Source organism: Hypomesus transpacificus, chromosome 11, assembly GCF_021917145.1.
Source record: "Hypomesus transpacificus isolate Combined female chromosome 11, fHypTra1, whole genome shotgun sequence".
NCBI lineage: Eukaryota > Metazoa > Chordata > Actinopteri > Osmeriformes > Osmeridae > Hypomesus > Hypomesus transpacificus.
This window is the reverse complement of record NC_061070.1, coordinates 8,551,848-8,576,406: the sequence shown is the minus strand read 5'-3', so window position 1 is coordinate 8,576,406 and position 24,559 is coordinate 8,551,848. Positions and strand designations below refer to the sequence as shown.

The 24,559-nt window shown below is 44.7% G+C and overlaps 2 protein-coding genes across 3 annotated transcripts in view; both read right to left on the bottom strand.

Annotated features, from left to right (window-relative positions):
- The window catches only part of dlg5a (discs, large homolog 5a (Drosophila)), a 38,689-nt gene extending 24,803 nt beyond the window's left edge, over positions 1-13,886 (bottom strand). Inside the window, exons 1-4 of the mRNA XM_047028683.1 lie at positions 13,133-13,886; positions 2,590-2,658; positions 1,180-1,354; positions 129-320 (exon numbers count right to left, since the gene is read on the bottom strand). Coding sequence (XP_046884639.1) covers positions 129-320; positions 1,180-1,354; positions 2,590-2,658; positions 13,133-13,433 — 737 coding nt within the window. The 5' untranslated portion in view covers positions 13,434-13,886. The remainder of the gene's footprint in view (positions 1-128; positions 321-1,179; positions 1,355-2,589; positions 2,659-13,132) is intronic.
- A 2,663-nt stretch (positions 13,887-16,549) lies between these two features.
- Positions 16,550-24,167, bottom strand: anxa11a (annexin A11a). 2 transcript variants are annotated; one of them, XM_047029545.1, is made up of 15 exons: positions 24,059-24,167; positions 22,261-22,561; positions 21,691-21,779; positions 20,885-21,226; positions 20,686-20,773; positions 20,429-20,523; positions 19,943-20,056; positions 19,725-19,815; positions 19,460-19,539; positions 19,230-19,286; positions 18,958-19,051; positions 18,744-18,839; positions 17,890-17,948; positions 17,641-17,763; positions 16,550-17,236 (listed from the first exon to the last, which is right to left on the bottom strand). In XM_047029545.1, the coding sequence occupies exons 2-15, from the start codon at positions 22,550-22,552 to the stop codon at positions 17,177-17,179; spliced, it is 1,680 nt and encodes a 559-aa protein (XP_046885501.1). In that variant the 5' UTR covers positions 22,553-22,561; positions 24,059-24,167; the 3' UTR covers positions 16,550-17,176. The 2 variants fall into 2 exon arrangements, with proteins under 2 accessions (XP_046885501.1, XP_046885503.1); XM_047029547.1 differs by having other exon boundaries at positions 20,885-21,088.
- Between the last annotated feature and the right edge of the window lie 392 nt (positions 24,168-24,559).

Below are 24,559 nucleotides of genomic sequence, written 5' to 3'. Positions count from 1 at the left end.
CTTGGTGCAGCAGCGATACTTAAATGATCAAGGAGTGGATGAGTTGGCGCTATAATGAAGTCATCGAAATGCGAAATATTTTCTAAAACCTCCCAAACGGAGCTGAGAGACGTTAAGGTTGGACTCACTGGTAGAAGTCAGCCTCTTTCACGGCCTCCTCGCACCTCTTCAGGGTCTTGGTGTGCTGGTTCTGGAGGGACTGCAGCTCCGCCATGGCCCGCATACACTGGCTCTTCAGGTCATCGTAGTGGTCGCTTTGGAGTTTGGCCTTTGGGAGACTGACGGCATGGTGTCCCGTAGCCGTCGCTTTGGAGTTTGGCCTTGGGGAGGAAAAAGGACACGCCATCAGCACATGCAGTTCACCTCGCCAGTAAGGGCGGGGCCCTGATATTGGCCTGGATGTGAGTGGGTGGGGGTGGGGGTGAAGCCATTTGTGACCTCACTTTGCCGAAAATGAAGCAACGTTCGAGACAGCGCCTCGCGTCAGCCCCAATGCCCTTCATTTTGGCACAGAACACGTTCAGCTTCACGGGAAAACATTCAAGCTTGTTGGGGCATGGCGCCTAAAGTCATTAACCGATTTAGTCAACATACTGGATGGCTTTGCGCATCTGTTTTTCCTCAGAGTCAAACGGTACACAGGTTCACCTCTCCCTATGCTGATAACTACAGGGAAGACGGAACATAGAGACCATTTAACACCTGTTCAGGATAGTAACCAATTAACCTTTGTCCACAAACTGGTCGTAAACCTAACCAGTCCTAAGAAGGAACAAAAATGTACTCAGTTTCTTACATGCAACCAGCAATGCTTACGTTTCATAATTCAAATACACATGAAATCAGGAAATAACAATAAAATACATTCATTATAGATTTGACTGCTAGCACAGGTAGGTGTTTTTGGAAAACCGTGTTATTTACCGACTGGGAGACGGCCTTGAAGAGAGCCAATGGCTTCATATAAACTTGTGTCAACAGTGCTGATCGTAAACCTGCGCCTTAAGGCCTTGTCCTCAAAATAACCTTGACTACACAGACGCATGCCTGGATTTGTCAGCTTCACTTACACACAAAAAAAACATGGAGACAAATCAGAGCAAGCGAACATGAAATTGGCTTGTTTAGCCTCTTTGATGACTTGAAAACAGAAGGGAGAGAGAGAGAGAGAGTCTATACCTGCAGTCGTCAAAGGTGGTGCCAGGTGACGCCAAAGCCAAGCGTTTGCGGAGCTCGTCTCTGTCCCTCGTCACCTTCCGTAGCTGGAACAGGACCGTGTCCAGGTTGTCGCCAGCAGGCCGGTTGTCGTTCATGGTGGGGGGCGGGGACGAGGCTGTACCGTTGACGGGCGAACCTGCAACCATGAGCGCGTCACTAAAGGCAAACACTGCACACCGCCACACACCATTCATGGCCTACATTTGACCTTGTTTCAGACGGTGCGTGATAACTGGACACAACAAAGTCGACACATGATTTTGGAGACAATGGCAGTTTCAGAGCATCCTCCAGCAGCATTGCAAACACAAGGTTAAAACAGGTTACGCAGTGGCCTCAACATTCAGAACACATTATGCCGTAATACTGGTGAAGGGCAACAACCGTCTGATATTAAATTCCATTCTAATCTTATGTTCTTTTCCATTACAATCCGATGGACTTTTTTCCCCCCCAAAGAACCACCTAGGATTACAGCACTCCGATGTCCGTAATCCCCCAGAAAATAATGAAAAACAGCAGCGTATTGCAGATGGGATTTAAATTTGAGAGCATATTCTGAAGAGGTATGTTAACAGCAGGCCCAGTGCTGGGAGTATGGTATAATATTTAATCACTTGTGCAGACAGTCATTTAGAAACCCAAAGAATAAATTGAGGCATTTGTAAAAGATTAATGCCCTGTGCTGCAATTATTCATTTCCACAGATTGAAGCTCAGAAGGAGAAGCGCTGTCCTCTTCTATCGCGTTTCCGCCTTCATCCATTCCTCCGGTCCTGAAGGAGAGCGTGCATCCTTCTCTCCCTAGCTGGAGAATCACGACAGCGAGTCGCTCCCTTGTAAGCCGAGCTTCCCTCGTGTGGAGCTAGTGTGGAGTGGCTTCCAACCAGGGAAGAACGTGTCCTGTTCCCAGGGTCCTCCGCGGGGTGGAGGGGAGGGGGCAGCAGGTGTTGGGGCCAGGAGCATGGAGGGGATTATGTGCATCCTTGGCTCCGCGTTTGGCCCCTTGGGACGTTTACGTCACGCCGATGAGTCATTTGGAGTGCTCATTTGGTCAGCACTCTGTGCTGTGCATGTGCGCCAGAAAAGAGTGAATGTGGCAAACTTCCTTCAGGAATAATAATTAATAATGAAAAGGAACGAAAGACAGATTGTATTATACTCCAAGGCGTTTCGACACAAGAGCTCCTATCTGACCTAGAATGAGAAGGATCACTCATACTCGTGTCTTGTCTTTATTTCGCTGCGGCAAAGTAGTGTTCTTAGCGCATACGACTACATCGGCATGACTTCGACCCAGCGGAGATAGAGACGTCCCCGGAGTTGGAATGAGTGACAGGAACGTGATGACCATACTGGAGCGGTTACGTACCCACACTACTCAGGGAGCTGCTGCTTTCAGAGTCGGAGGGCATGGTGGAGAGAACGCTGTAGGTGGAGCCTGGAGAGAGAAGGGGAGAGGGAGAGAGAAAGAGAGAGAGATAGAGAGAGATGGAGCGAGAGAGGTAGAGAGAGAGAAAGAGAGAGAGAAATGAGTCGGAGAAACAAAGAGAGAAGTTTGACATGATGAATGAGGACGATATCTTGTCTGGATACATCATCAAGTCATTCTGAAACTGACATGTTTAATCAATCCATGATAAATGTAACAAACAAAGAAATGAGCAATGGGACTACTTCCACGTACCCCTCAAGGCCTACGTATATTTCCCCTCTCTCCATTTGCTTTTTGCGATTTGTGTATTCCATATGGGATGATTTTGCCAAGTGTCTAGTCTGAGCAGTTCCTTGGCATTCCCCAATGCTATACCGTTGCTCAACTGTGCACTTCTTATGCTTGATTATCTGCTGCACTCACTATATAGACGTTTTGTATGCGGCTTTGGGGAAATGAAACATGCAAGAGGAAATATGGAAATGGGAATTTCAGGGTTTTGTTCTTGGACTTCCACTGCCACTATTCATGGCTTCCCTCTCTGTGCATCCAGCACTGCTTTGATGCATATTCCTCATATGTTCCTGCCACGCAGCCACAATGTCATGCTTGAAATTGGATTTATTCTTTTATGACAAGCACCGAGAAGCCTGAGGAAGGCTGGTGAATAGCACTTTGACACTGCCCTGGCGGAGGCATGTCACATATAGAGAAATCCATAGGGGTACCTCGTTGTGTGCCGGGCGGTTTTACGGTTTTACGGCGAGGCGGCTGAATGTCTCACAAAGGGCACCGTCGGAATGAGATTTCGAGCCTTCGCTGGGAGAGCTCGCGAGATGCTGCCGTTTGCGATGTACCCCGGCCTTCGGAGGTCTGTTTTTGTGACGTGCAGTCTAATGGGCGCTGCCCCTGAATTGGTTGTGACGCACCAGAAGACTCGCAAGCGCCTGACCACAAATTTGTCTCACCCAAAAAAAACAAAAAACACCCGATCTCCATCGGTGCCCTTGGTTCCCTGCTGTGTTAGCTAACTCTAGGTCTGGTCGATCTGACAAGGCAGAGTCTAATTAGCTGTGAGCTTGATGAGACAGACTCTTATCGCTGGCCCTGCGGAGGGAAGGACAGAGAGAAGGGAAGGAGAGGACCGAGTATGGAGAGGAGAATAATCTGAAATGAAGAGGAAGGAAGTGAAGAACCATAAGGGGGTGGGGGGGGCGCGGTTGAAGGATGAACAGACGCAAAGAAGGTGTAGTTCAAAAGAGACGAGTGAAGGGAGACGGAGAGAGACAGAGACTTTTAATCTGCTTTCATACTCCCTGAAGCTGGACACGTTCCTGTGAGAAGCAGAGCTTTGATTTCACATTGTTCTACCAGACTTGAGCTCCACTCCAAAGGCTGCACTACATCATGTGTTTTCCCACTCCACACACACACACACACACTCATATTTCTCCAGATGGAAATGAGAGCTCACTCCACATTGCTCCCTTAAGCAGAGCAGCTAACTTAAATCCTGTGGAGAGAGAAGACACACAGAGGTTTGCTGTCTAAAGCTACCAATGAATGCAGTATAGATTGCATATTAGATAAAAGGAAGCCCAACTCGCGTTCCCAGGGTCGACAGCATTAGCCTTTCGTGACTGGCCTTTAATCATCGATAGTAATTATGGATAGCCTCGTTCAGCGAAGCCCATCATTTGTAAACAAGCTGACTACGTCAATAAAAGCTGTATCAATTAGTGCTGGGTATGGATACGGGTAGCTTTAGGATGCACCCTTCATTGCACCCCTGCCAGTCAGCCAGCCAGTCTGTCAACCAGTCAGTCAGATAAATCATGAACAATCCCCTCTGACACCCACACACCATTTTCACAGATCCTTTCCGACACACGTGGCATTTTCAACAGTCAAAACAACTCGGATCCTAGCCAAGAAGCACATCATCTACTGCCCTTAGACATGCCAATAAGGACCATTGGCAAAACGTTGGGGTTACTTAGAGGGTGAATCGTGCACTGTTCTAACTGTTCACAAATACACAGTGACACATATTTAAAAAGGGGGAGACTTGATCGTGTGAAGCTATGCAGATTTACAACAAAGGCCTGGCTTCATGGCTTTAAATAGGTCAGGGGAGCCCTCGGTCTGCCTTTGGGGCTCCGTGGGTCCTCCCCTCCTCCCCTCCCTCACCAATGCTCCAGGACCAATAGTTGCTCCAGAACACCAGATTACCCCCCCCCAGCACAGAAAAAGGGGGGATGGCACGCGTTGCCATGGTGACTCTGGACTGGAGGACTAGTACATTTTGCAGCTTGGCAAAAAAATTGGGATGGCAGTGGGAGACGGAACCTATTCCCGTACCAACAATCAAAGAGACGCTCGTCTAGCACCCCGTCAAGTGTGACTAAATAATTCATGAGTTCTGGAAAATTCTTTAATCTAAAAATGAAACCCCCAAAAACATAAATGTGAATACATATCTGTGGTTATCTGAAAGATCTGGTGCTGCCGTTTTCAAACGCTTTTATCCGAGGATCTTGACAAGCCCGAAACTAAGGATCTGACACAGACACTGTCTTCCCGAGGAGAAAGGAAAACTTCGGGGGGCACTTGGGGAGAGAACATCATTTGCATTCTATCCAAAAAACACGAACGTCTGCTGTTGTGCGTTAGACTCTTGTCAGCTCTTCTTACTGTCTGGTGAGTTTCCCTGACGCAAAAGACCATCACGCCACACTGGCTAGCAAATAGAAGAAAAGATAAAGTGAAAAAGAGAGTTCAAATCCTTCCATCGTGACCTTCAAGTGAAGGGATGGGTCACAACAACATAGTGGAAACCTATCCGGTACTTTACCAGATCTGCAGTGCCCAGAGGGCGTGGGGGGTGGGGGAGTACTTTCGACACAGCCAGGGGCTGACAAACTGCTCTGTTTACCCTCATCCCGGGGCTCTAAATCAGCTGCAGCTCTTGGCGGAGCTCCCCAGCTCACGGGGAGGGGGCTGTGGTGCTAGACACCGCTGTTTGACTCGGCCTAAAGGAAGCCTCGTCTGACTGCCCCCGTCCTTCTGCACCAACACCCCCACCCCCCTACACACACACACACACACACACACACACAGTGCTGCTCTCTCTGTGCTCTTACCCTCAGGAGGAAGAGGCTGAGACACACAGGGAGATATGAGAAGGGAGAAGAGGGAACGAGGGAGATGGATGGATTTGGGGAATAGGGTTCCAAAAGTCTGAGACCACATTTAACGGGGGAATTGAAGACGGGAGAGAGCAAATAAGCGCTTCAGAACATTGTCAAATCATGGGTCGTCAGGCTTTGCACAAACTTTTTGGGTCCATGCACACTCTTATCAAAGCAAAAATGGGGGACATGCCAACTAAGACATTGAGAAATGCATGTACATTTCAAATACAAACTTTTCACTCGTTGTTTTAAACTTTCCAAACAAATAATAATAATAATAAAATAATCATTAAATGCAATATAAAGTCCTGCTCACCATTATTGGCACCCCTTCATGTTTTGCATAACTGAGTGAATGTCTTTAGAAATAAATGGAAATGTACCAAATCTATATCAGCAGTATCTTTTAATTTGAGGTCCAAAGTAATTTAACAAAGACAATTGTTATTTCAACGTAGATATTGTAATTCCAAACAAAAAAACTGAAAACCAGCATGTGCACTAACATTGGCAATATTTGGTTGCACACCCTTTGGCAGCGATGACAGCCTCCAAAAGTTTCTTATATCCATCTATAAGCTTCTTGCACTTCTCGGGTGATATTTTTTCACACACTTCCTTTGCACTATGCTCAAGTTCTTGAACATTTGCAGGGTTCTTTCTCCAATGGCAGATTTCAGCTCCCCCCAAATATTTTCAATTGGATTGAGATCAGGACTCATTGCTGTCCATTTTTTCCCTTTCAACCAATCCTGCGTGCTTTTGGAGGTGTGGTTTGGGTCTTTATCTTGCTGGAGGACCCATGATCTTCGCCTCAAACCAAGTTTCCTTACACTGGGCAAGACATTTCGCTCTAGAATTGCTTGATAATCTTCTGATTTCATGATGCCTGTGATACGGTCAAGGCCTCCAGTACCAGATGCAGCAAAGCAGCCCCACAGCATTATGGATCCTCCACCATGCTTGACTGTTGGTATGGTGTCCTTTTCCTCAAAGGCTTCATTGCACCGTCTGTAAACATACCGTTTGTGCGCATTACCAAAAAGCTCCACCTGTTTCATCTGTCCATAAAACATTGTCCAAGAAGGCTTGAGGTTTGTCCAGGTTCTCTTTCGCGAAGATCAATCGTTCCTTTTTATGTATTTTCTTCAGCAAAGGGGTCTTCCTTGGTCTCCGCCCATAAAGCCCTGCTTTGTTTAGTGTGCGGCGTATAGTACTTTTACACCAGACTGCTCCAGGTTGGTCTTCCGGTCTTTAGACGTGGTGTTTTTTCCACCATTCGCACCAACCTTCAAAGACTTCTGTCATACATTTTTCTCTTCCCCCACGTCCAGGGAGGTTCTTGACAGTTCCATGCCTGGAAAACTTCTTAATAACATTATGCACCGTTGAAACAGGGATACCAAGGTCTTTGGAGATGGCCTTATACCCTTTGGAGGTCTTGTGCTTGCAAATAATAGCATTTCTGGTGTCCTCAGACAGCTCCTTTGTCTTTACTATTGTCATACATGAAGAGGGGATAACAGGTGGGTTTTTAAAAACGCCAAAATGATCATTCATTGGCTAATTCATGTCAAATGGGTGGAGGCAATTCATCACAGGTGATCCTCATTTGTGATTTGTGAGGCAAATTGGGTTTCCATACTGATTTGCCGCAAAGGGTGCCAATACCATTGACACGGCAAGCATTATGTTTTTCTATGTTTTACTCAATGTTTATCTTTTTAAATGTTCTTTATCATTTGCTGTTTTGTATCAAACACAAGCTATCTGTAGTAATATGTTGTTTCACTTGATACATTTCCTTCAGTAGATATTCCACAATATGTACATAAACTTCATGGGTGCCAATAATGGTGAGCAGGACTGTAACTAGTGTCAGAGTCTCAGAATTTTGGTCCCTTATGTACCTATACTGTGGCACCCCACTGCAGGAGAGCAGAACTCTGGGGTGAGGTCATTAAGAATCAGTACTTCCACCTGTGCTCCCTTGCCACATGGCCTCTACCCCAGCTGTGTCTAACATGGATCGAATTCCCCATAAGGATGGACAGCATGGAGAGCGAGAACCAGAAGCATCATTGACTGGAGAGCAGTTTAGCCAGGAAGACACTGGCCCCCCCACCAACAAGAGTCAGCAACCACTGGCAGGGAAGTAGGTCTACTGGAACATCCAGAAAAATCTCTAATCCACACTCGTTGGCTCCATTCATTTCTGAAAATGAAGGACTATCCGACAAAGATTTCTCGGTCAGAGAAGCATTTTGGTTAAAAGTACTTTTCTTCCACCCAAAACCCCTTCTTTCACCTTGTCAAAATAAAATGTACCGACAAGCATTACTCTCTGGTCATCTATTTGATTGTAACCCATTCTCCCTCCTACCCCAGCCATGCCACAATAAATAAAAATGTACATTTAGTCATTTAGCAGACGCTCTTATCCAGAGCGACTTACAGTAAGTACAGGGACATTACCCCCGAGGCAAGTAGGGTGAAGTGCCTTGCCCAAGGACACAACGTCCTTCGGCACGGCCGAGAGGATGTGGTCCTGGATGTGGTCCTGTGGGTCTATACAGTGGGTGATGACCCTTAAGTGCCTGTCTAAGCTCACAGGTCCCAGCCTGATGTTCATTCAGGCCACGCGGGGGTTCAGCAGCACGACCTGAGTGAGGAAGTTGTCGCCACTTGGGTGGTTTAAACTAACGTAAAACACGTCTGGTGTGACGCCGTAACTTGACTACATTTACCTCTCGGTAGAAACTCTCAGTTGTGTCCTTGGACATCCGGAGCGATGAAAAGAACTTCCTATAATGCATGGACAGAGCAGACCAGGAGGCATCACATCTTGGTTCCTTAGCCAGTCGTTCCGTTGAATCTGTGATTCAGAGGGGACCTCGGTACGGTGCCCTTGGCCCTCGGCTGGCAGGTCAGTCAAAAGTGCTGAACAGTTCAGAAGCGCCCCGGCGTGCACCACAGCGCAGCCCATTATCACAGTAGCTCACGGTTCCCCCTCGCCGCGAAGAACACTAACTCAGCATAATAGAGACATTAAGTGCCTTCTGAACAGTTTGCTTGTGCCAGAGGTTGAGGCATTAAGGTGAACTAAACAAAACGTGAAGATGACTGCAATAACTCTCGAAAGCTGCGAGCGAAGAGAAGAAGAAGAAGAAAAAAACTGCATCAGACCATTGGGGAATGCTACTTTTTACACCGCGAAAGCACGCTCGGGTAATCCGAGCCGCTCTTTGAAAACAGAGACGTGACAGATTGTGTCACCTGTCTGCAGGTAGCAGGCAGAGCTCCCATACTCTGTATCTCAGCTTTATATGTGACAAAGGGTTCTCCTGAATTAGATGCCCTAGTTATGGGCTAACAATAAAAAGAAACTGCTACGCTAATACAGCAGTTGGGGTTAGATGAAAAAATCCGTCAACGGGGTAGTGGGGGGGGGGGGGGGGGGGAACAGGGAGAAAAAAAGCTCTGTTTATTTCCATGACCTCACTTCGTCAGCAATGTTTAAACTGTGGCATTTCCTCAGCTTTCCAGGGTCATTAGCAAGCAGAGGAAACATGTGTAAATGGTAACGAAGACCTGTTCTGCTTCTCCTCCCTGCTGGGCTAGCTGTTAACGTCACCGCTGGAGGAGAGAGGTCTAGTGAGTCAGATACCCATGTATCGCCCCTACAAAACCAGTTTGCTGTGGAAAGCATGATGTGATTCACACAAGTTGGGATATCAGAGATCGATACACTCAAACCGGGACAATGACATCCACGACCCTGAGAAAACTCAAAGGTTAATGTCTCGTTTGCTCATGCAGGCGTGATCCAATGATTTAATTGATCGCTACATTAGTAACAACTGAACCATTAACAAAGACTTCAAAGTTGCATACAACACAACCCTGGACTTGCCATTGAACAAGATTAAGTTCTTAGTCTGTACAGACGCTGAAGTCTTGCCATCCCGGACAGTACCCCACAGCAATGCAATAAAATCCACTATGAAATGCAGTATAAAATAGGTGCTACAAAATGTTATCAATCACATCCCGTGACTAGACCAGGGATGGATTGATGGCCCCATGGACAGCATACACACATTGAGAGAAACAGGGCACTGAACAGAGACAGAACGACGAAAGAAAAAGAAACAGAGAAAATAAGATGAAGAGAGGAAAGAGGAAGGAGGAGAGAGCGAGAGAACCTGTAGAACCGAGTGAGAAAGGGAGTGGAGCTGGATGCAAGCTTGGCCCAAGACAGGTCTTTAAGAGCGGTGAAAGTGACCCAGTGTCAGGGCATTAGTCATCTTGTCTGTTTGTCCCTGTGGTTTATGGACTGGGAGAGGAGCACTGGTCGAAACACAGTCCCACTGGTCCTCTGCTCCACTCTCTCACTCTGTCTCTCTCACACACACACAGCTGACTGGGCACTTTGGGTCTGCTCAACTTATAAACAAAAAGCCTGTTGTCTCCCTTCCTCTCTCTCTCTCCCTCTCTCTTTCCCACTCTCTATCCGCTCTGAGTATCTAGCCAGCTCTTCCATTTAATGGCATGGAGAATAAAACCACTCCAAAGAGTATGTTTGTGTATGTGCTTATGAGGTGTGAGAGAATGAGAGAGTCTGTATATATGAGAGAGAGAGAGAGAGAGAGAGAGAGAGAGAGAGAGAGAGAGAGAGAGAGAGAGTGAGAGAGCGAGAGAGAGCGTGTGAGAGACAGAAACCGACAGAGACAGAGACGGCACGTGTGCGCGAGACAGAACACATGAAGAGACGAGCAGAAGATGTGGACGCTGCACCCTGTCAGGGACCATTGCATCAAACTCCTCTCTGTGTGTATTTAAATCTATGTCAGAGTCAGCAGAGAGGGGAGGTGCTGTATACCTTACTCTGTAGGTGACACAGTGGCGATGCCCTGCTGCAGGGGAAGGGAGCAATTTCAAGTATAAAATTGGTTTTGTTGCCGCTTTAGAGCTGTGAAACAAGCACAGAAGTCTGTGGTATACTAGGCTGAACGGAAATGTACGTAAACATTTGGGCTGAAAGACTTTTTAACCAGCCTTTATTATCGATCTGGGAAATGATGGATTCATTTTCAAGTATTGTGAGACAAGTATAGTGTTGATGTATGAAACGTGTCCCGCAGCCTGGGGTTGGAGGAAGCAAACCAGGCTGCATGAAACAATCCCTTCTCTTCCTCCTCCACTGCTATGACAGAGGCTGTTTATCAATCCACCTTTTTTTCTATTCATGTGTTCTTGCGAACTCGATTGACGTCATCTTTTATTTCCCAAGTACGGTTCCAATCCAAAGAAAACAAGTCACCTCTTGGTCAAAAATACCTGGAAATGTTCATGATCCGCCCCTTTTATCGAGGATGCATCGGATGGCGACTTGGTCAGCAAGAACACACGCCTCTCAAATCGCCTCTCAAATCGCTCCCCATCCTCGCAAGACCATTCTCGCAAGACGATTGGCCAGAACGTTCTTCTCAAGAACGCAAGTACGTTCTTGAGAATAAACAGCCAGAATGGGGTTCAGCAGACAGTTTGAGTGCGTGTGTCTGAGGACAGAAAGTTGAACTGCCGAAAAACTCAGGACAGCAGCACAAAGGGCCGGCAAAGAGAAGTGTCATGAGAGGATGACTTGAGAGCTGCCTGCTATCAGAGAGGCTCATCAGACACGCACTCTCTGTCTCGCACATACACAGCGGGGCTCAGCCATTTTCATCCCTCTCTGTCTTTCCGCCTGCCTGAAGGGTCTTTGAGCTCCGTCTCCAGTCTTTACCGACGCAGTTAAACACCGTCATCGTGTCAGTCGGAAAGCTGCGCTGAAGATAATGAAAAGCATTTAAAAAAAACAGCCCTCAACTGGAGTCTGAGGCAGCCAAGAGCACCCAAACTAGTACAGAGGGCTGTGTAGGCATGATAATATGAGTCTACCTGAAAGAGCTTACAACAGGGAGAAGGCAGCTAATCCTCTGCTGAATAACACAGGCCGACTAGGCGACGTTCAGAGCTGCCGCTGCTCATATTGGCAACACTAAGGGAGCGTTCAGGTTGCTGGTGGAAGTGTTCTGTTGAGACTCTGCTGAGGTAACCTGGAAAGGGGTGGGAGGTAATGTGGGAACTGAGCTCAGGTTGTTGTAGCTCAACACCTCTTCCCCTGTTTGTCCACATGCGTTGGTGAGGATGAATCTGTACATGCTTGAGTCTGACTGACAAGACAAGAGAGGGTGACCAAACCTCATCCTGTAACCTCCATTGTGTCAAAAGCATGCAGAATAAAACTGTTGTGATTCATTCAAATAGCAAAATCTGAAGCCAAACCTTTCAATGTGCACTGACAATAACTGGGCTTGTACCCTACATAGCAAGATTGACTGTCACCATGTTATGGATTTAGAAGCATGGGCGTAAGCACGCACAGGTCGATATGGAACAGCACATCAGCGCCAAGCATGTTGCCATGGAAACAAGTCAGGCCATCTCATCTACAGAAAGTAAATCACTTGATTTGGTCATATAAATGCTAATTGCATATCAATGCCAGTCATTGATAATATTTTGGATGGGGTTGGCTCTAACACATCTTCTTTAAAATCCTCTCATAAAATCAATGATTTTTGCTAAGGTAATATGACAGTAGCTGGTTATGCTAAATGGAAACAATCACTTACAAACAGAGAATCTTGAAACTAAATGAAACCAATTTGGGGGCTTTTAACCTAAAAAGTACCATCATGTAATTCTCACTTCAACCTAAAATCATGTGTTCACAAATGATACACTGCCATGGTGTGCTGAGATTAGTGGAGGTTAACATTTCAACTGATAATTGTAGCTCATCAGACCAAACCTGTGCAAAAGAGGGTTGTGCATTACGCAGCAGCACACCAGATCTGAATTCCTATGAGTTATTGCATGCATGAACGATCATAGTACATTCTCAAATAAATGTCAACCTGAGCTAATATGTCTTAATAATGTCTAATCCTATTCTGGTGTGCAGGGTGTAGGCTATGTGATGGAACATTACAGTGTTAGTAACTCTGATCTGTAACCTGTTAATGACACAATGTTAAATGTTACAGTTGCATGGGCTACAATTGCGACCACCGTAGTTGTAAGCACAACACTGTTGTTCAAGGGACCACCCAGCCAGGTTGCGGCCAGAGAATTGAGAGAGGGACTTGGGTAACCGCGCGTTGTTCACGCACTCATGTCATTGATAAATATGGGTATTGGGTAGACTAGGGTTATGTAGGTGTGCATGCACGGTGTCTTACCCGACGAGTGATCCACTGGTCCGCCACCGTTGATAAACAGGGCAGAATACAGGTCAGGGTACGCCTTTTCCAAGGCCACACACAGGTCTAGGAAATGGTCGCTCTCCTTGTTCATCAGCATCTTCAAAAGCTGGTCTACTTTCTCCGCGCTGGACGAACAATTCTGGTCTAATTCGAATCGATCGAGCTCATTTAAGGTACCAGACACTATCAGCAGTTCTATCAGCCGGTCCGCATCTGTTATGGACTCCAATAAGTTCTGGTGGCATTGGTCTAATAACTCTTTGTGCTTTGGCTCCATTGCTATTCTCTGTAGTTCCGTAGCTGACGAGCTAACTGACAGGCTGTTTTTCCTCCGCTCCACTTCTCAGAATGAGCCCAGATACGCGAAGACGGGTCTTGCTTCACTTGTAGGATTTCGGCAGAATAACCATGGCATGGGATGGCATGGGACACCAATTTTCATAGCAAATACAAAAAGGCACAAGAAGCCATATTTGTTGCCTAAGGCTGTTGACTGCACTAAACAGCGATGCATTTTTCCAGCTTACTTACGTCTTCTAACCTCGTCCATTTCTCCTTTGTTTCCTTCAAAAACCTACCCGAACATCTTTGAGTTTTCCGATGAGTCATTTATAGCGCAAGATGCCCTTTCAACTGCTATGAAAACTATCGTAACTCTGTCGCCGTTTCTCAGTTACACTGTATCTTCCGCCATGTCCAGGCAGTTTAGCAGCTGCTGCCTGGTGTCAATCAACTTTCCATACAATGACCATGTAAGGTGAAACAGGGCGGGTTTTTTGAAAGACACTCCCAATAGTTCAATGGGCGTGCCAATGGGGCGTGAACGCAACGCCCAGTAGTAGTAGCCTACGTCGAAAATCCCAAGTGGAAAAATTAGAATGGATGTTGTCAATTTGCGTGACAATGTTTTTTTTGTGATACATTTTAACAGAGAGACAGGTGGATAGTAGAATAGTATAGCCTACTATATACATTTCATGATGCAATCTTGTCAGTGGAAACATTGGAAAAAAGCTCATAGTGATTTTATGATGACGCTATTTAAATTATAGTAGACCTCTTGTTGTGATACTGCCCATTTCAGCTAATGCATTCAAATGTATTTCTTTTTGCATCACTGGTCTTTTTTCGGATTTTATGTTATGTAAATCCTACATGCGACTGGGGAGATGGGGTGGAGGGGGAATACAATCTATCTGGTGATTAGGTTGTACAGGATCATGATGGATGTGGCCTAGTCTTTCTCCCTCAGCCCCCTGTTAAATCAAGACTGCGGCCACAGAGGCAGGCAGTAGCTTCTCCAGCCGTGACCTTATTCATGCAGATACCACCTCATTTCCATAGTGACACCATGAGTACTCACTGCTCAGTTCCATGCTGGCTCTACGTCTTCTGCAGCCATGTGCTTGCCTCGTTGCATGAACAATTCATGCAATTCGTTCATATCAAAGGGCTCCTCTCTACTGTCAGGGTTCCAGAAGGATAGAGAAGTTGACTTGAGTCTGCTTACAAGGACAGTCATTTGAGGATGTTCCATGAAAGCTTTGTGCTCTTTTTATGGGTGTATAATTTATCTGCGCTTAGCAGTGGCACAGGTTTTGTATCTGGGAGATGCCCGGAAGCACCATTCAACTGAATTGTTTATTAGACAACCCAGACGAGAGGAAAAATGGAGTCCCAGTTGTTTTATAATGCACAGACAGTCTGCATATCCATCAGATAATTTATAAAAGGGAAAAATGACTGCCATTTTTTACAGATGCATTTTATTCCCATCTGAAAAAGAAGTGGAAAATTGAGTGGCCATCGTCAATGGTGAGGGTTGTTTGACATTAATATATATTTTTATCCACAGACACAGACACATCATTTTTATTTATTTACACAACAATGGCTGGCACATAACTCCAAATAGTGCATCCTTTTTATACTTGTCAGTATAAATATATGACCTTGATGTTATTCCTGTTCAAAGGCTTTAAAGGAGCAGCTCTAGTTAAGGCAACAGCAATGTCATAAAATAGCACAGCATCAGAAAATACTGACATCTACTCCCACAATCCCCACACTGCGTCTCAATACCTACTACCACTAAATTAAAACACCCCATATGTCCTTTAGGACAAATGCTGCTCTTTTTCTATCTCACTTGACTGTATAGTAGGGTGGGAAGTTCAGGGAAGGTTGATGGTCTGCCATTGGATTCATACATTTCATTATACATCCACCATGCAGTTTAGGCCTAATCCCTGGTTTGTGTATCTGATATGATCAGATGGAATATTTGTGATTTACAGTCAAGCCTAGCTCCTAGTGGTCATATTAATGAGGACGTTGGTGGATTAAAAAGCCTAAAACCAGACACTTAAAAGATGACAAAAAGGAAAAACAATAGAGGTTCAAATTATGATCAGAATGGGATTCAGTCGGAAAGCTTTGGCCATCAATTTCCTATGGTGCACCAAGGCACATATAACTTTAATTAACTTCTTAATACACTGCTCTCTGAAGACCAAGGCTCCAATTCTTCTGCCCCCTTCCACCCCTCACTTTCTCCCCAGCCAATCCTAAATAATGTGATATAATCCAAAGTGATTTCCCCCAACATGGCTGTCATCCAATAAGTCGCACCAGGGTCCCTGAGCTCTCTGACAGCAGGGCAGACATGTTTAATGTGGCCCAGGCAGTTTTATGAATGCCATCAATCCATCCCAGAGGCTTCCCTGAGTCCCCTCATGCCTTGTCTCCCAGAGTTATTGATCATAGCGCGGTAAACACACACTACCATAACTACTTGGATCATAGCGCAGCGCTCGACGCGACGGTAGTCGACGCGTGCAACATTTAAAGTCTAGAAGAAGAAGGTTTACAGACCCCCTGTAAAATGAGAGCTGAATGCTGCAACACAGGCGAATCTTCATGAAACATGTATTTCTATCTAGGTTCAACGTATGAGGGTAGATAGGCAGTTAATCATTGTTGAAGCATGCTCAATGTATTCACTATTCATTTAGAAGAGTAGGCTACTGTACATCAATTGTATTGGTTTATTTTGAGCGAAGATCAGTTTTTTTCTTTACACAATTTGATAGCTGCTTTTCAATAGTAGGTTTTCATTACATAGCCAGATTACGAACAGTAGCTTGTACACTTCTGCAACAAAGACGACTTTACTGCCCTCCAGAGGAGACAGTGAATTCAGCACAAACACAGTCAGTGATATCTTTATGTACTGTAGCCTTCTCAAGGTTTTACTATGATTTGATTACTGATCTTTACAATCTCTAAGTATCCATGCACACCTTAGAGTTGAAATCTCAAGGGCACAATTCTTAGCAACAGATCCAGGAAAGGGAAACATTCATGAGTATGATAAAATAGATACTGATCAAATTAGCAAAGATTCGTAACCTCAGTATTTATTTTGAGATCATTACAGACACATTTTCACTGAAATGTATGCTGCGAGGTTTACTTTTGAGTAATGCAGACACAAATTAAAGGTAGAATAATGCAAATAGCAAAGACAGGACAAAATCATGGTAAAAAAACACCGAAAAAATATACTCTATATTAACAGAATATATAAACAGAATTATAAACTTATCACTTTGGTATTTAGGTGAAGAATTCTGATGTCTGTTTTTTTTCTAGATTGGTATTTGGCACAGACTATTAAATATATATTTTTTTGCGTCTAAAATATACAGGTATATATATCTCTTTATTACCAAATCCAATCTTAACAGTATTTGAAATAACCTTCCTCATGCTATGCTAATTAGAAATATATATTTTTTTTTTGCTCTGAAAAACCAAATCAACATACCCCAATAAAAGGTTTGAATAACAATTGATAAAAAAAAAAGATTGCATTGATAACAGCAAGGCATGCAATAATGCTGAGTGTGATGCATAGATAAGATACAGCGATTCAGTAAACATGTGTCATGTACATGTGTAAGCATGTAGGGTACGGCATGCAGAGCCCCCTTCTGGTAGATCCTTTGTGTGGAGGCTTCAGTCGCTCCCTCCACACAGCTTCAACAGCAACTTCTTATAGTCCCCAGAGGTGTCCCCCTGTCCACGGACAAAGCACAAAACATTAGCAAACAAAATAACCAATAGTCAATCTTACCAATAACTTATATTTATAACGGAGTCAGATGGCTGAGCGGTGAGGGAGTCGGGCAAGTAATCACAAGGTTGCCGGATCGATTCCCCGCCGTGCCACATGATGTTGTGTCCTTGGGCAAGGCACTTCACCCTACTTGCCTCGGGGGGAATGTCCCTGTACTTACTGTAAGTCGCTCCCTGTACTTACTTTAAGTCGCTCTGGGTAAGAGCGTCTGCTAAATGACTAAATGTAAATGTATTTTCCATTTCTCGGTCAGATTGTGTGTTATCCTGTGCTATGATACAGACTCACAGGCAAGTTCCTGTGTGTGTGTGTGTGTGTGTGTGTGTACAGCGGTGATACTTACAGAGATGTGTGTGTACAGCGACTTTCCGTACATCCTCATGTACTCTTGGCGGATGTCCAGCATGTCGACTTCAGAACGAGTGACCATGATCCGAATCAGGGTTGTGTCCTTAGTCCCAGCACCCTGAGAATGAGCACACACACACACACACACACGTGAGGACTCAACAATCAGACAAGGCAGATTCTAACAATGCTGAAAAATCCCATGGTTCGGCATGGCAGAATGCTCTCTGGCTCAGTGTCTCACCTTCATGGATTTGTAGAGTCTCTCAGCAAAGTAGACAGTGGTATTCTTAATACACTTGACTGGAGCGCAGAGAGAAAAAATGTTTTATTACACCAGGCAGGAGCAACTAATCACCTTCCTCCACCACACAAACCATCAGCAGCTATATAACAGGAGGGGCAGCTAAAGGATGGAACTTCAAACACAAACACTTCAAATCAGATAAAAGAAGAAAGACCTTTACAGTTGAACATAAACCAACTCAATCAATGTATAGTGCATTTGTTTCCTTAAACACTACACATATGGTATTGTACTGTATAGTTGACGTACTGCATATTGTACATGTGCTGAAGAAACTGAAAATGTTGGTCTGAGATCACATGCAATAGTAACATTTTGTAAAAAAAAAATTATACAAATCTAAACTGAATTATGAAACAAATTACTAAACATGCGTAGTGAAGACGGCAGACACTGCAACCCACAGCACGATGAAATGTGTTTTGAGAGAGGATTCTAACTGATACACAGACAGAAATATTTGATAAATGTGTCAAACCAGAAGCATGTTACTATACCATGACTCTGAGCAATGAAAGCCAAGGGAAGAACAAAAACAAAAACACAGAACCTTCACTTGTTGCTACAACAGACTTTAACCAAACAAACAAGATTAAGTTAAAAATAGAAAGCAGCTCATTCATCTTGAGGGAAAATGGCTTTTGTTACGTCATGGTAAATCCTTTGTACGTACGTATAGCGTCGAGTATGCGATTGAGTAAGAATGGGTGTGATTCAGGGAAGACCTGTATGGGTGTGGGAGCTTCATCACGTGTGTCTGTGTGTGTCTCATATTCAGACGTGTTTCTTACCCACTGCTAGCATGCCACCCTCTAGATTTCCAGACATCTCCCTCTCAATGCTCTTCTCGATGTCTCTGCCACTCATCTGCTGGTACTCATGGAAAACTGCGCACACACACGTTACAAAACACCGTAAGGCTTGGCTTTGTGTGGACTGGCAGCTTCATGCAGAATCTGAGACTCAAATTGGTCTACAGTGTGTGACCCGGTCTGTGGGAGCTACCTGCTCGGAGGTGAGGTTTGCTCCTGGCACACAAAATGGCATTGAATTTGGACTCATCTGTTCCCAGCTTGTTTTCCCCTGCAGCGTAGAGGGCCTGCAGACGGAAATCATAAGGTACCTTAGTGACCGGTATACTCATGAACTAATGAAGTATTTCATTCGTTTTTATTTAAGGCAGAGGTTGGAAAATGTAAAAAAAAAACTGGTGTAGATTTCCTATAGGCACTATATACTGTATATGAGTAATTATTTCAAAAGAATCAAGGAATTACCTGGGCATCTTGTTTGGCAATGGAAATGTCCACAGTCTCCCTCTCATCCCGATTACCCTGTTGTCACAAACAGTCAGTTGTACATGTCAATTACACCCGTCTACACTGTGCAGGTAACACATATCCAAGATAACTAAAGCTCAGGAGCAGTTCAGAGATGTTGAGACAAACGGAGTCATGGTTCATCAAGGTGTTGTTTCTCATTTAAGATAACAGTTTGTGAGCCACACCTGGGCCAGGGAGATTAGAAGTCTGCGGAAGTGTCCGGAGGTATCTCCACTGATGGAGTCTTCCAGTTTCTTCTTATACTCTGAAACAAGACATAACTGTCACAGAAAGCCTTCAAAACTCACCCACGGTCACGCTACTGAGGCGTTCAAACCAGCTATGATCGGTTGCAAGGTAAGGTGTTATTTTTCTAGTGGCACGGGTTTAACCACAGGTGAACTCTTTTTCCCCAGAAATAATATTTCCCCATTGTTGCGTGGAACATACCCGTTTTGTAGATCTGGTTTATCTCTTTGATTTCAGCATTAGAGCGAGAGGCCAGGATCTCTATGAGACAGGCTTCATCTGTGCCTGCTCCCTGTTAGGGTTCCAAGCAAGAACCATGTCAGTTAGCTGAACGTACAGTACAACTAGCATAAGGCTCCAGTCTGCATATGTGACATTCTACATGTTCCAGTCTGAGTCCTGATTGGGAGAAAACAAACCTTTATGGCACTGTAAAGTTCATATGCATCAAACTGGGCTGGAGTCTTTAGCATGGCCAGCACCAGTTTTTCAAAGTTTCCAGAAAGTTCTGACTTCAGGTCCTTAACGAGATCCTGTAAGGGTAGGAGGATACACGGTTGGAGTGACTGAATTCCACATTCAACTGGTGCTCCAAAAAAGCTTCAGAGCATTGCTATTACTGGCCTGGAAGACACCCTACCCGCACCCCAATTACTGGAAGTTATAGCAGCTGTTGTTTGGAAATGTCTAGCTAGCACCCACCCTGGGACTAGATAAAAAACCCTCAGAAAGTCATGGTGCTGTATCCCTTATCCTGAATCTAATGCTAAATCTGAGCAGACCGTTCTGGGGTAGTAACCAACACAGCAAGACACCTGGTGCTCAGTGCTCATCAGTTGTTAAACCTTCGATGGTAAAGCTGATAATGCAGGAGCTGGTGATAGATAGACGACTGCAATGTTTACCTTTCCATAGGAGGTTTTATAGGCCATGAGCAAAGGTACACGTTGCTTATTGGACCGACTCCCAAGCAACTCGATAATGGCTTGTTCATCGGTGCCTGTACAGACAAGCAAACTATGTCAAACCACATATCAAGTCAAAAGAAGTTTGGGTTATTTCCATGTGGAGCTCTTTCAAAGCTCACTAATATAATTGATGTCAAGTACGCATTGAGAACATTGGAACCTCTCAATGCAATAGACAATTATAACCGACTCACCAAAGCCCTTCATGGCTTTCCTCAGAACCTCCACATCCCTCAGGGGGTCTGCTCCTGGGAAGGTCTGGATCGTACCCCTGAACCCTCTCTGAAAGAACAATGAGGGGATTTCCTTGATACGGCCTCAAATCAGGGTCGGTATGTCGATTCACTTCACATTTGGATAACCCGCGAACATATATCAGGGACAGCCTCTTACATTGATGGCAGGAGATACAGGCATGGCTCCTCCTCCGTAGCCTGGCATGGATGGGTTGGGCGATGGGGCCCGCGGGTACGCCGGCATGGACGGATTAGGTGCTGGTCCTCCTCCATAGCCGGGCATGGGAGGGTTGGGTGATGGTGCCCGCGGGTAGCCAGGCATGGGCTGCTGGCCTGGGTAACCCACCGCTGGCCCTCCTGGCTGCGGGTACAGGCCATGGTTAGGGGAAGGGGCCCCATAGCCCCCAGACTGGGGGGCAGAGGGGTACCCTCCAGGGGCTTGGGGGAACATGGATGGGTTTGGATTAAACCCTCCCATGGAAGCTGAGATCTGATTAGCCTGTGGTTGGAAGGGAAAATGGCATCCCATAAAAAGAGCACAGAACCAAGTTGTCGGGATTAAATTAGCAAGCAAAGCGGATTATAGACAGAAATGATCAGATTTCTTGATTGGAGAGAAAAGAAAACACTGTTTCGCACATTGTTCAACATGTAGACTGGGAATTATGACAGGAAAGAGAAGAAAGTTGTGCATGCTGTTGAAGCACTTACAGAACAAATTATGTGCATGATTATATATTTCCATGCAAGAGGATTGAGAGGAAAGTTAACATGAAAGCTTTGGGATTTAAAAAAACGCTGACTCGGAAAAGTCTTACCGTTAAATAACTGGATGAGATTTCCAGTATAGGCCGTGTAAAGCTAACTGGAATATTCAGTGCACTATCCAGTGACTTGCTTATTGAATTATGTGACGTAGGATTTTATGTGAGAGTTCTGGAGTGAATTCTTAGCCAGACTTACCATGCCTGGAAGATTGGCTGCATTGAAACCAGGGTTCTGCAGACTGTCAAGACCTACGGTGGGAAACCCAGCGCCACCACCCCAACTGCCTACAACAGATACACACAAGACCAGATGTCACTTAAATCTAGCATGTGGTTATGAGAAACTACTGAAACATTGTTTTAAAAGAAATACTCAGAGTTCCGAGCAGTGAGCATTCAACAATAAGGAAGTTAAATATAGAAGCTGGGAAGCAACTAACGAACAAGCCATCCTCATAGGCATAGAACAGTTCACAATTACCTGTTAGTCAACAGACAGAGTTTCAGCCATTCAGAATGGGGGGAATACGAAACACAAGCTGGACTGTGAGTGGTGCCTCTAACAGAGGACTATTTGTACAGGCACACCCAAGGTTAAAGTTTCATCTAAACCTCATGATGTCACAGGGTGACTCATTCTGAGAGCAACATAAACATGGTGTAAACAAGAAATCCCTCTCTCGACTAACATGTCTAATGTGACTTCCTCCCTCCACCATAATCAGTAGATCATGCATGACTCCCATTACTGCATCTGAGGTCTTACCTGCAGGGGGCATGGATGGGAAACCTCCCGCCTGAGGAGGATAGCCACCAGGACCGGCCTGAGGGGGGTAGCCACCGGCCTGAGGGGGATAACCACCGGCCTGAGGGGGATAACCACCGGCCTGGGGTGGGTATCCTCCGGCTTGGGGTGGGTATCCTCCGGCTTGGGGTGGATAGACACCGGCCTGAGGGGGGTAGCCACCTGCCTGGGGAGGATAGCCCCCGGCCTGTGGGGGGTAGACTCCTGCCTGGGGTGGGTATCCACCAGACTGAGGGTATCCAGGATAACTCATGTTCTCAGACTGTGAGAAGAGGTGAGGAAAGGGAGTCAGAAAAATAGCACACCTCTGTTGGTTGCAAAACAAGCAACGCCACATGCTGCACCTTGAACCCTGGAATTTTACTTCACAGAAAGGAAAAAATTTTAAAACCCCCAAAATGTTGGGGTTGGGTTCTTTCGTGTAAAAAGGAAGACAATAATTTACCCTTAAATTCTGACTGTTGAAGTGATATCTGAGGCACTGTATAGGCTAGGCTATATAAAATAAGAATTAGAGATGCACAATATAAATTGGATTACCAGCATGAAATGTTGACAACAAAACACTAAAACTGCAGGTTATTACACTATTATTCTCCATGAGAGGAAGATAGAATGTGTGGATTAGGCTCCATAGCAATTACTTTGTTCCTCAACAGGTATTGGAACTATTTATCGTTTGAACCTTCGTTTATTTGTGAAAAGGTTAAAAAAATGTAACCAACGTTAAAATATAGGCTATACACTTCGAATAATAATCCAATGGGAGTCTTGTTCTATATTTGCATTTTAATGACGCTGGAAAGTCTGATAGGCTGTCGGGGTGCTGTTTTTGACTAAGAAAATTATGTTAAGGAGTGCTGCCCACTGGAATACAATGTCCCCTTTTATGAAAAAGCAATAGGCCTACATGTCTCAGCCGTTCAGACAGTAACAATCTTTACTCCATGCTTGAGTAATAAAAATGATACTGGGATGGTATTTAGAAAAAACGGAACTTTAACGTTCTGCACTTTCTCGTGTAATGAACGTTTGCTGTGGTTTTGGCAAATTATATTCTGTGAAAACGAAAAATGTCAAATGTGCACGTTTCAGGAAATCATGATGAACTAGTTTATAGTTAAGTTATATGTTTTAGGGTAGCCTAGGTCAGAAATGTGCTTAAATGTAGAAAACAAGGCATCGCATACCTAGGCTATGTCAAAGACAAGGTTTATGGTAGGCTAAAATCTTAATCTGGTTCTAAACTCTGAGTAACAACACCAACCCACCAAAAATCCGATCTCCTAACCTACACTTGTGCAAGTTAACTGAAACGGACACTTCCTTGTCCGTAAAGAAAAGTCCGTCTTTCTAAACAAACACTTAAAGTCATGGTAGCCTACTAGGTGTCATACTAAAACTTCCCAGGGCGCGCCGCTAGGCCTAGTCCTAATCAACCATCTGCAGTAGCCTAGGTCTAAATGTGGTAGCCAAGATCACAGCATGGTTGATATAAATATTTTAAAATATACTGTAAAACACCGAGATTAATAAGTTGTGGTCATTATTAACGTGTAGCATTAAATGTCTTGTTGGCCTGAGTACGGAAGTCAGCTAGCTGCGCAAAGCTAACTGGATATTATGGTAGGCTAAAACATTTGAAACGATAGAATCTTAGCGACGGATTGAGGAAACTCATCATCCCAAGAAACATACAAGATCTATGCTTGAACAATGCTGCTATTTATCCTGTAAATAAATATTATTCGACACTTACTTTGTTAGGCAGAATATTCTTCCTACAGCGCGTAATCCTTCTGTAGTCCTGGTCCTGGAGGTAGTTTATGTTTTCTAAGGTGGGTGGGACTCATAATTTCCATGCGCGTAAATGTCCAACACCCACTGACAGAAGCGGTTCACAGGCCACGCAGTGGTAACTTTTACTCACACATCAACACACATACAGGACAATAGACTCAATTGCCTACTGGAAAATATTACTAAATCAGTATTACCTTTCATCCCGACAGTTTTAACAGTGTATAGGTCTAATGGTTGAAAGTAGAATATAACCTTCCATGCATTTGGCATAGGTAGGTTAGGCTACCATTCATTTGACCATTTCAAAATAAGTAATAAGCCTAAGCCAACTTGTGACAAATGTGTAATAGGCTACATATTTTTAAATATGAGTATTTAAACGTCACGTTCTGAAGTTTCTTTAACCTTAAAATCTGCATTGTGAGTGCCCCAAAACACCACAAGAGGGAGCACGACT

Coding starts and splice junctions, on each gene's coding strand:
- anxa11a (XM_047029545.1), bottom strand. CDS start 22,552: ATGAGTTATCCTGGATACCCTCAGTCTGGTGGATACCCACCCCAGGCA. Junction 19,052..19,229: donor TTGCCAAACAAGATGCCCAG/GTAATTCCTTGA, acceptor TTCCGTCTGCAG/GCCCTCTACGCTGCAGGGGA. Junction 17,949..18,743: donor GGGTGGCATGCTAGCAGTGG/GTAAGAAACACG, acceptor TCTGCGCTCCAG/TCAAGTGTATTAAGAATACC.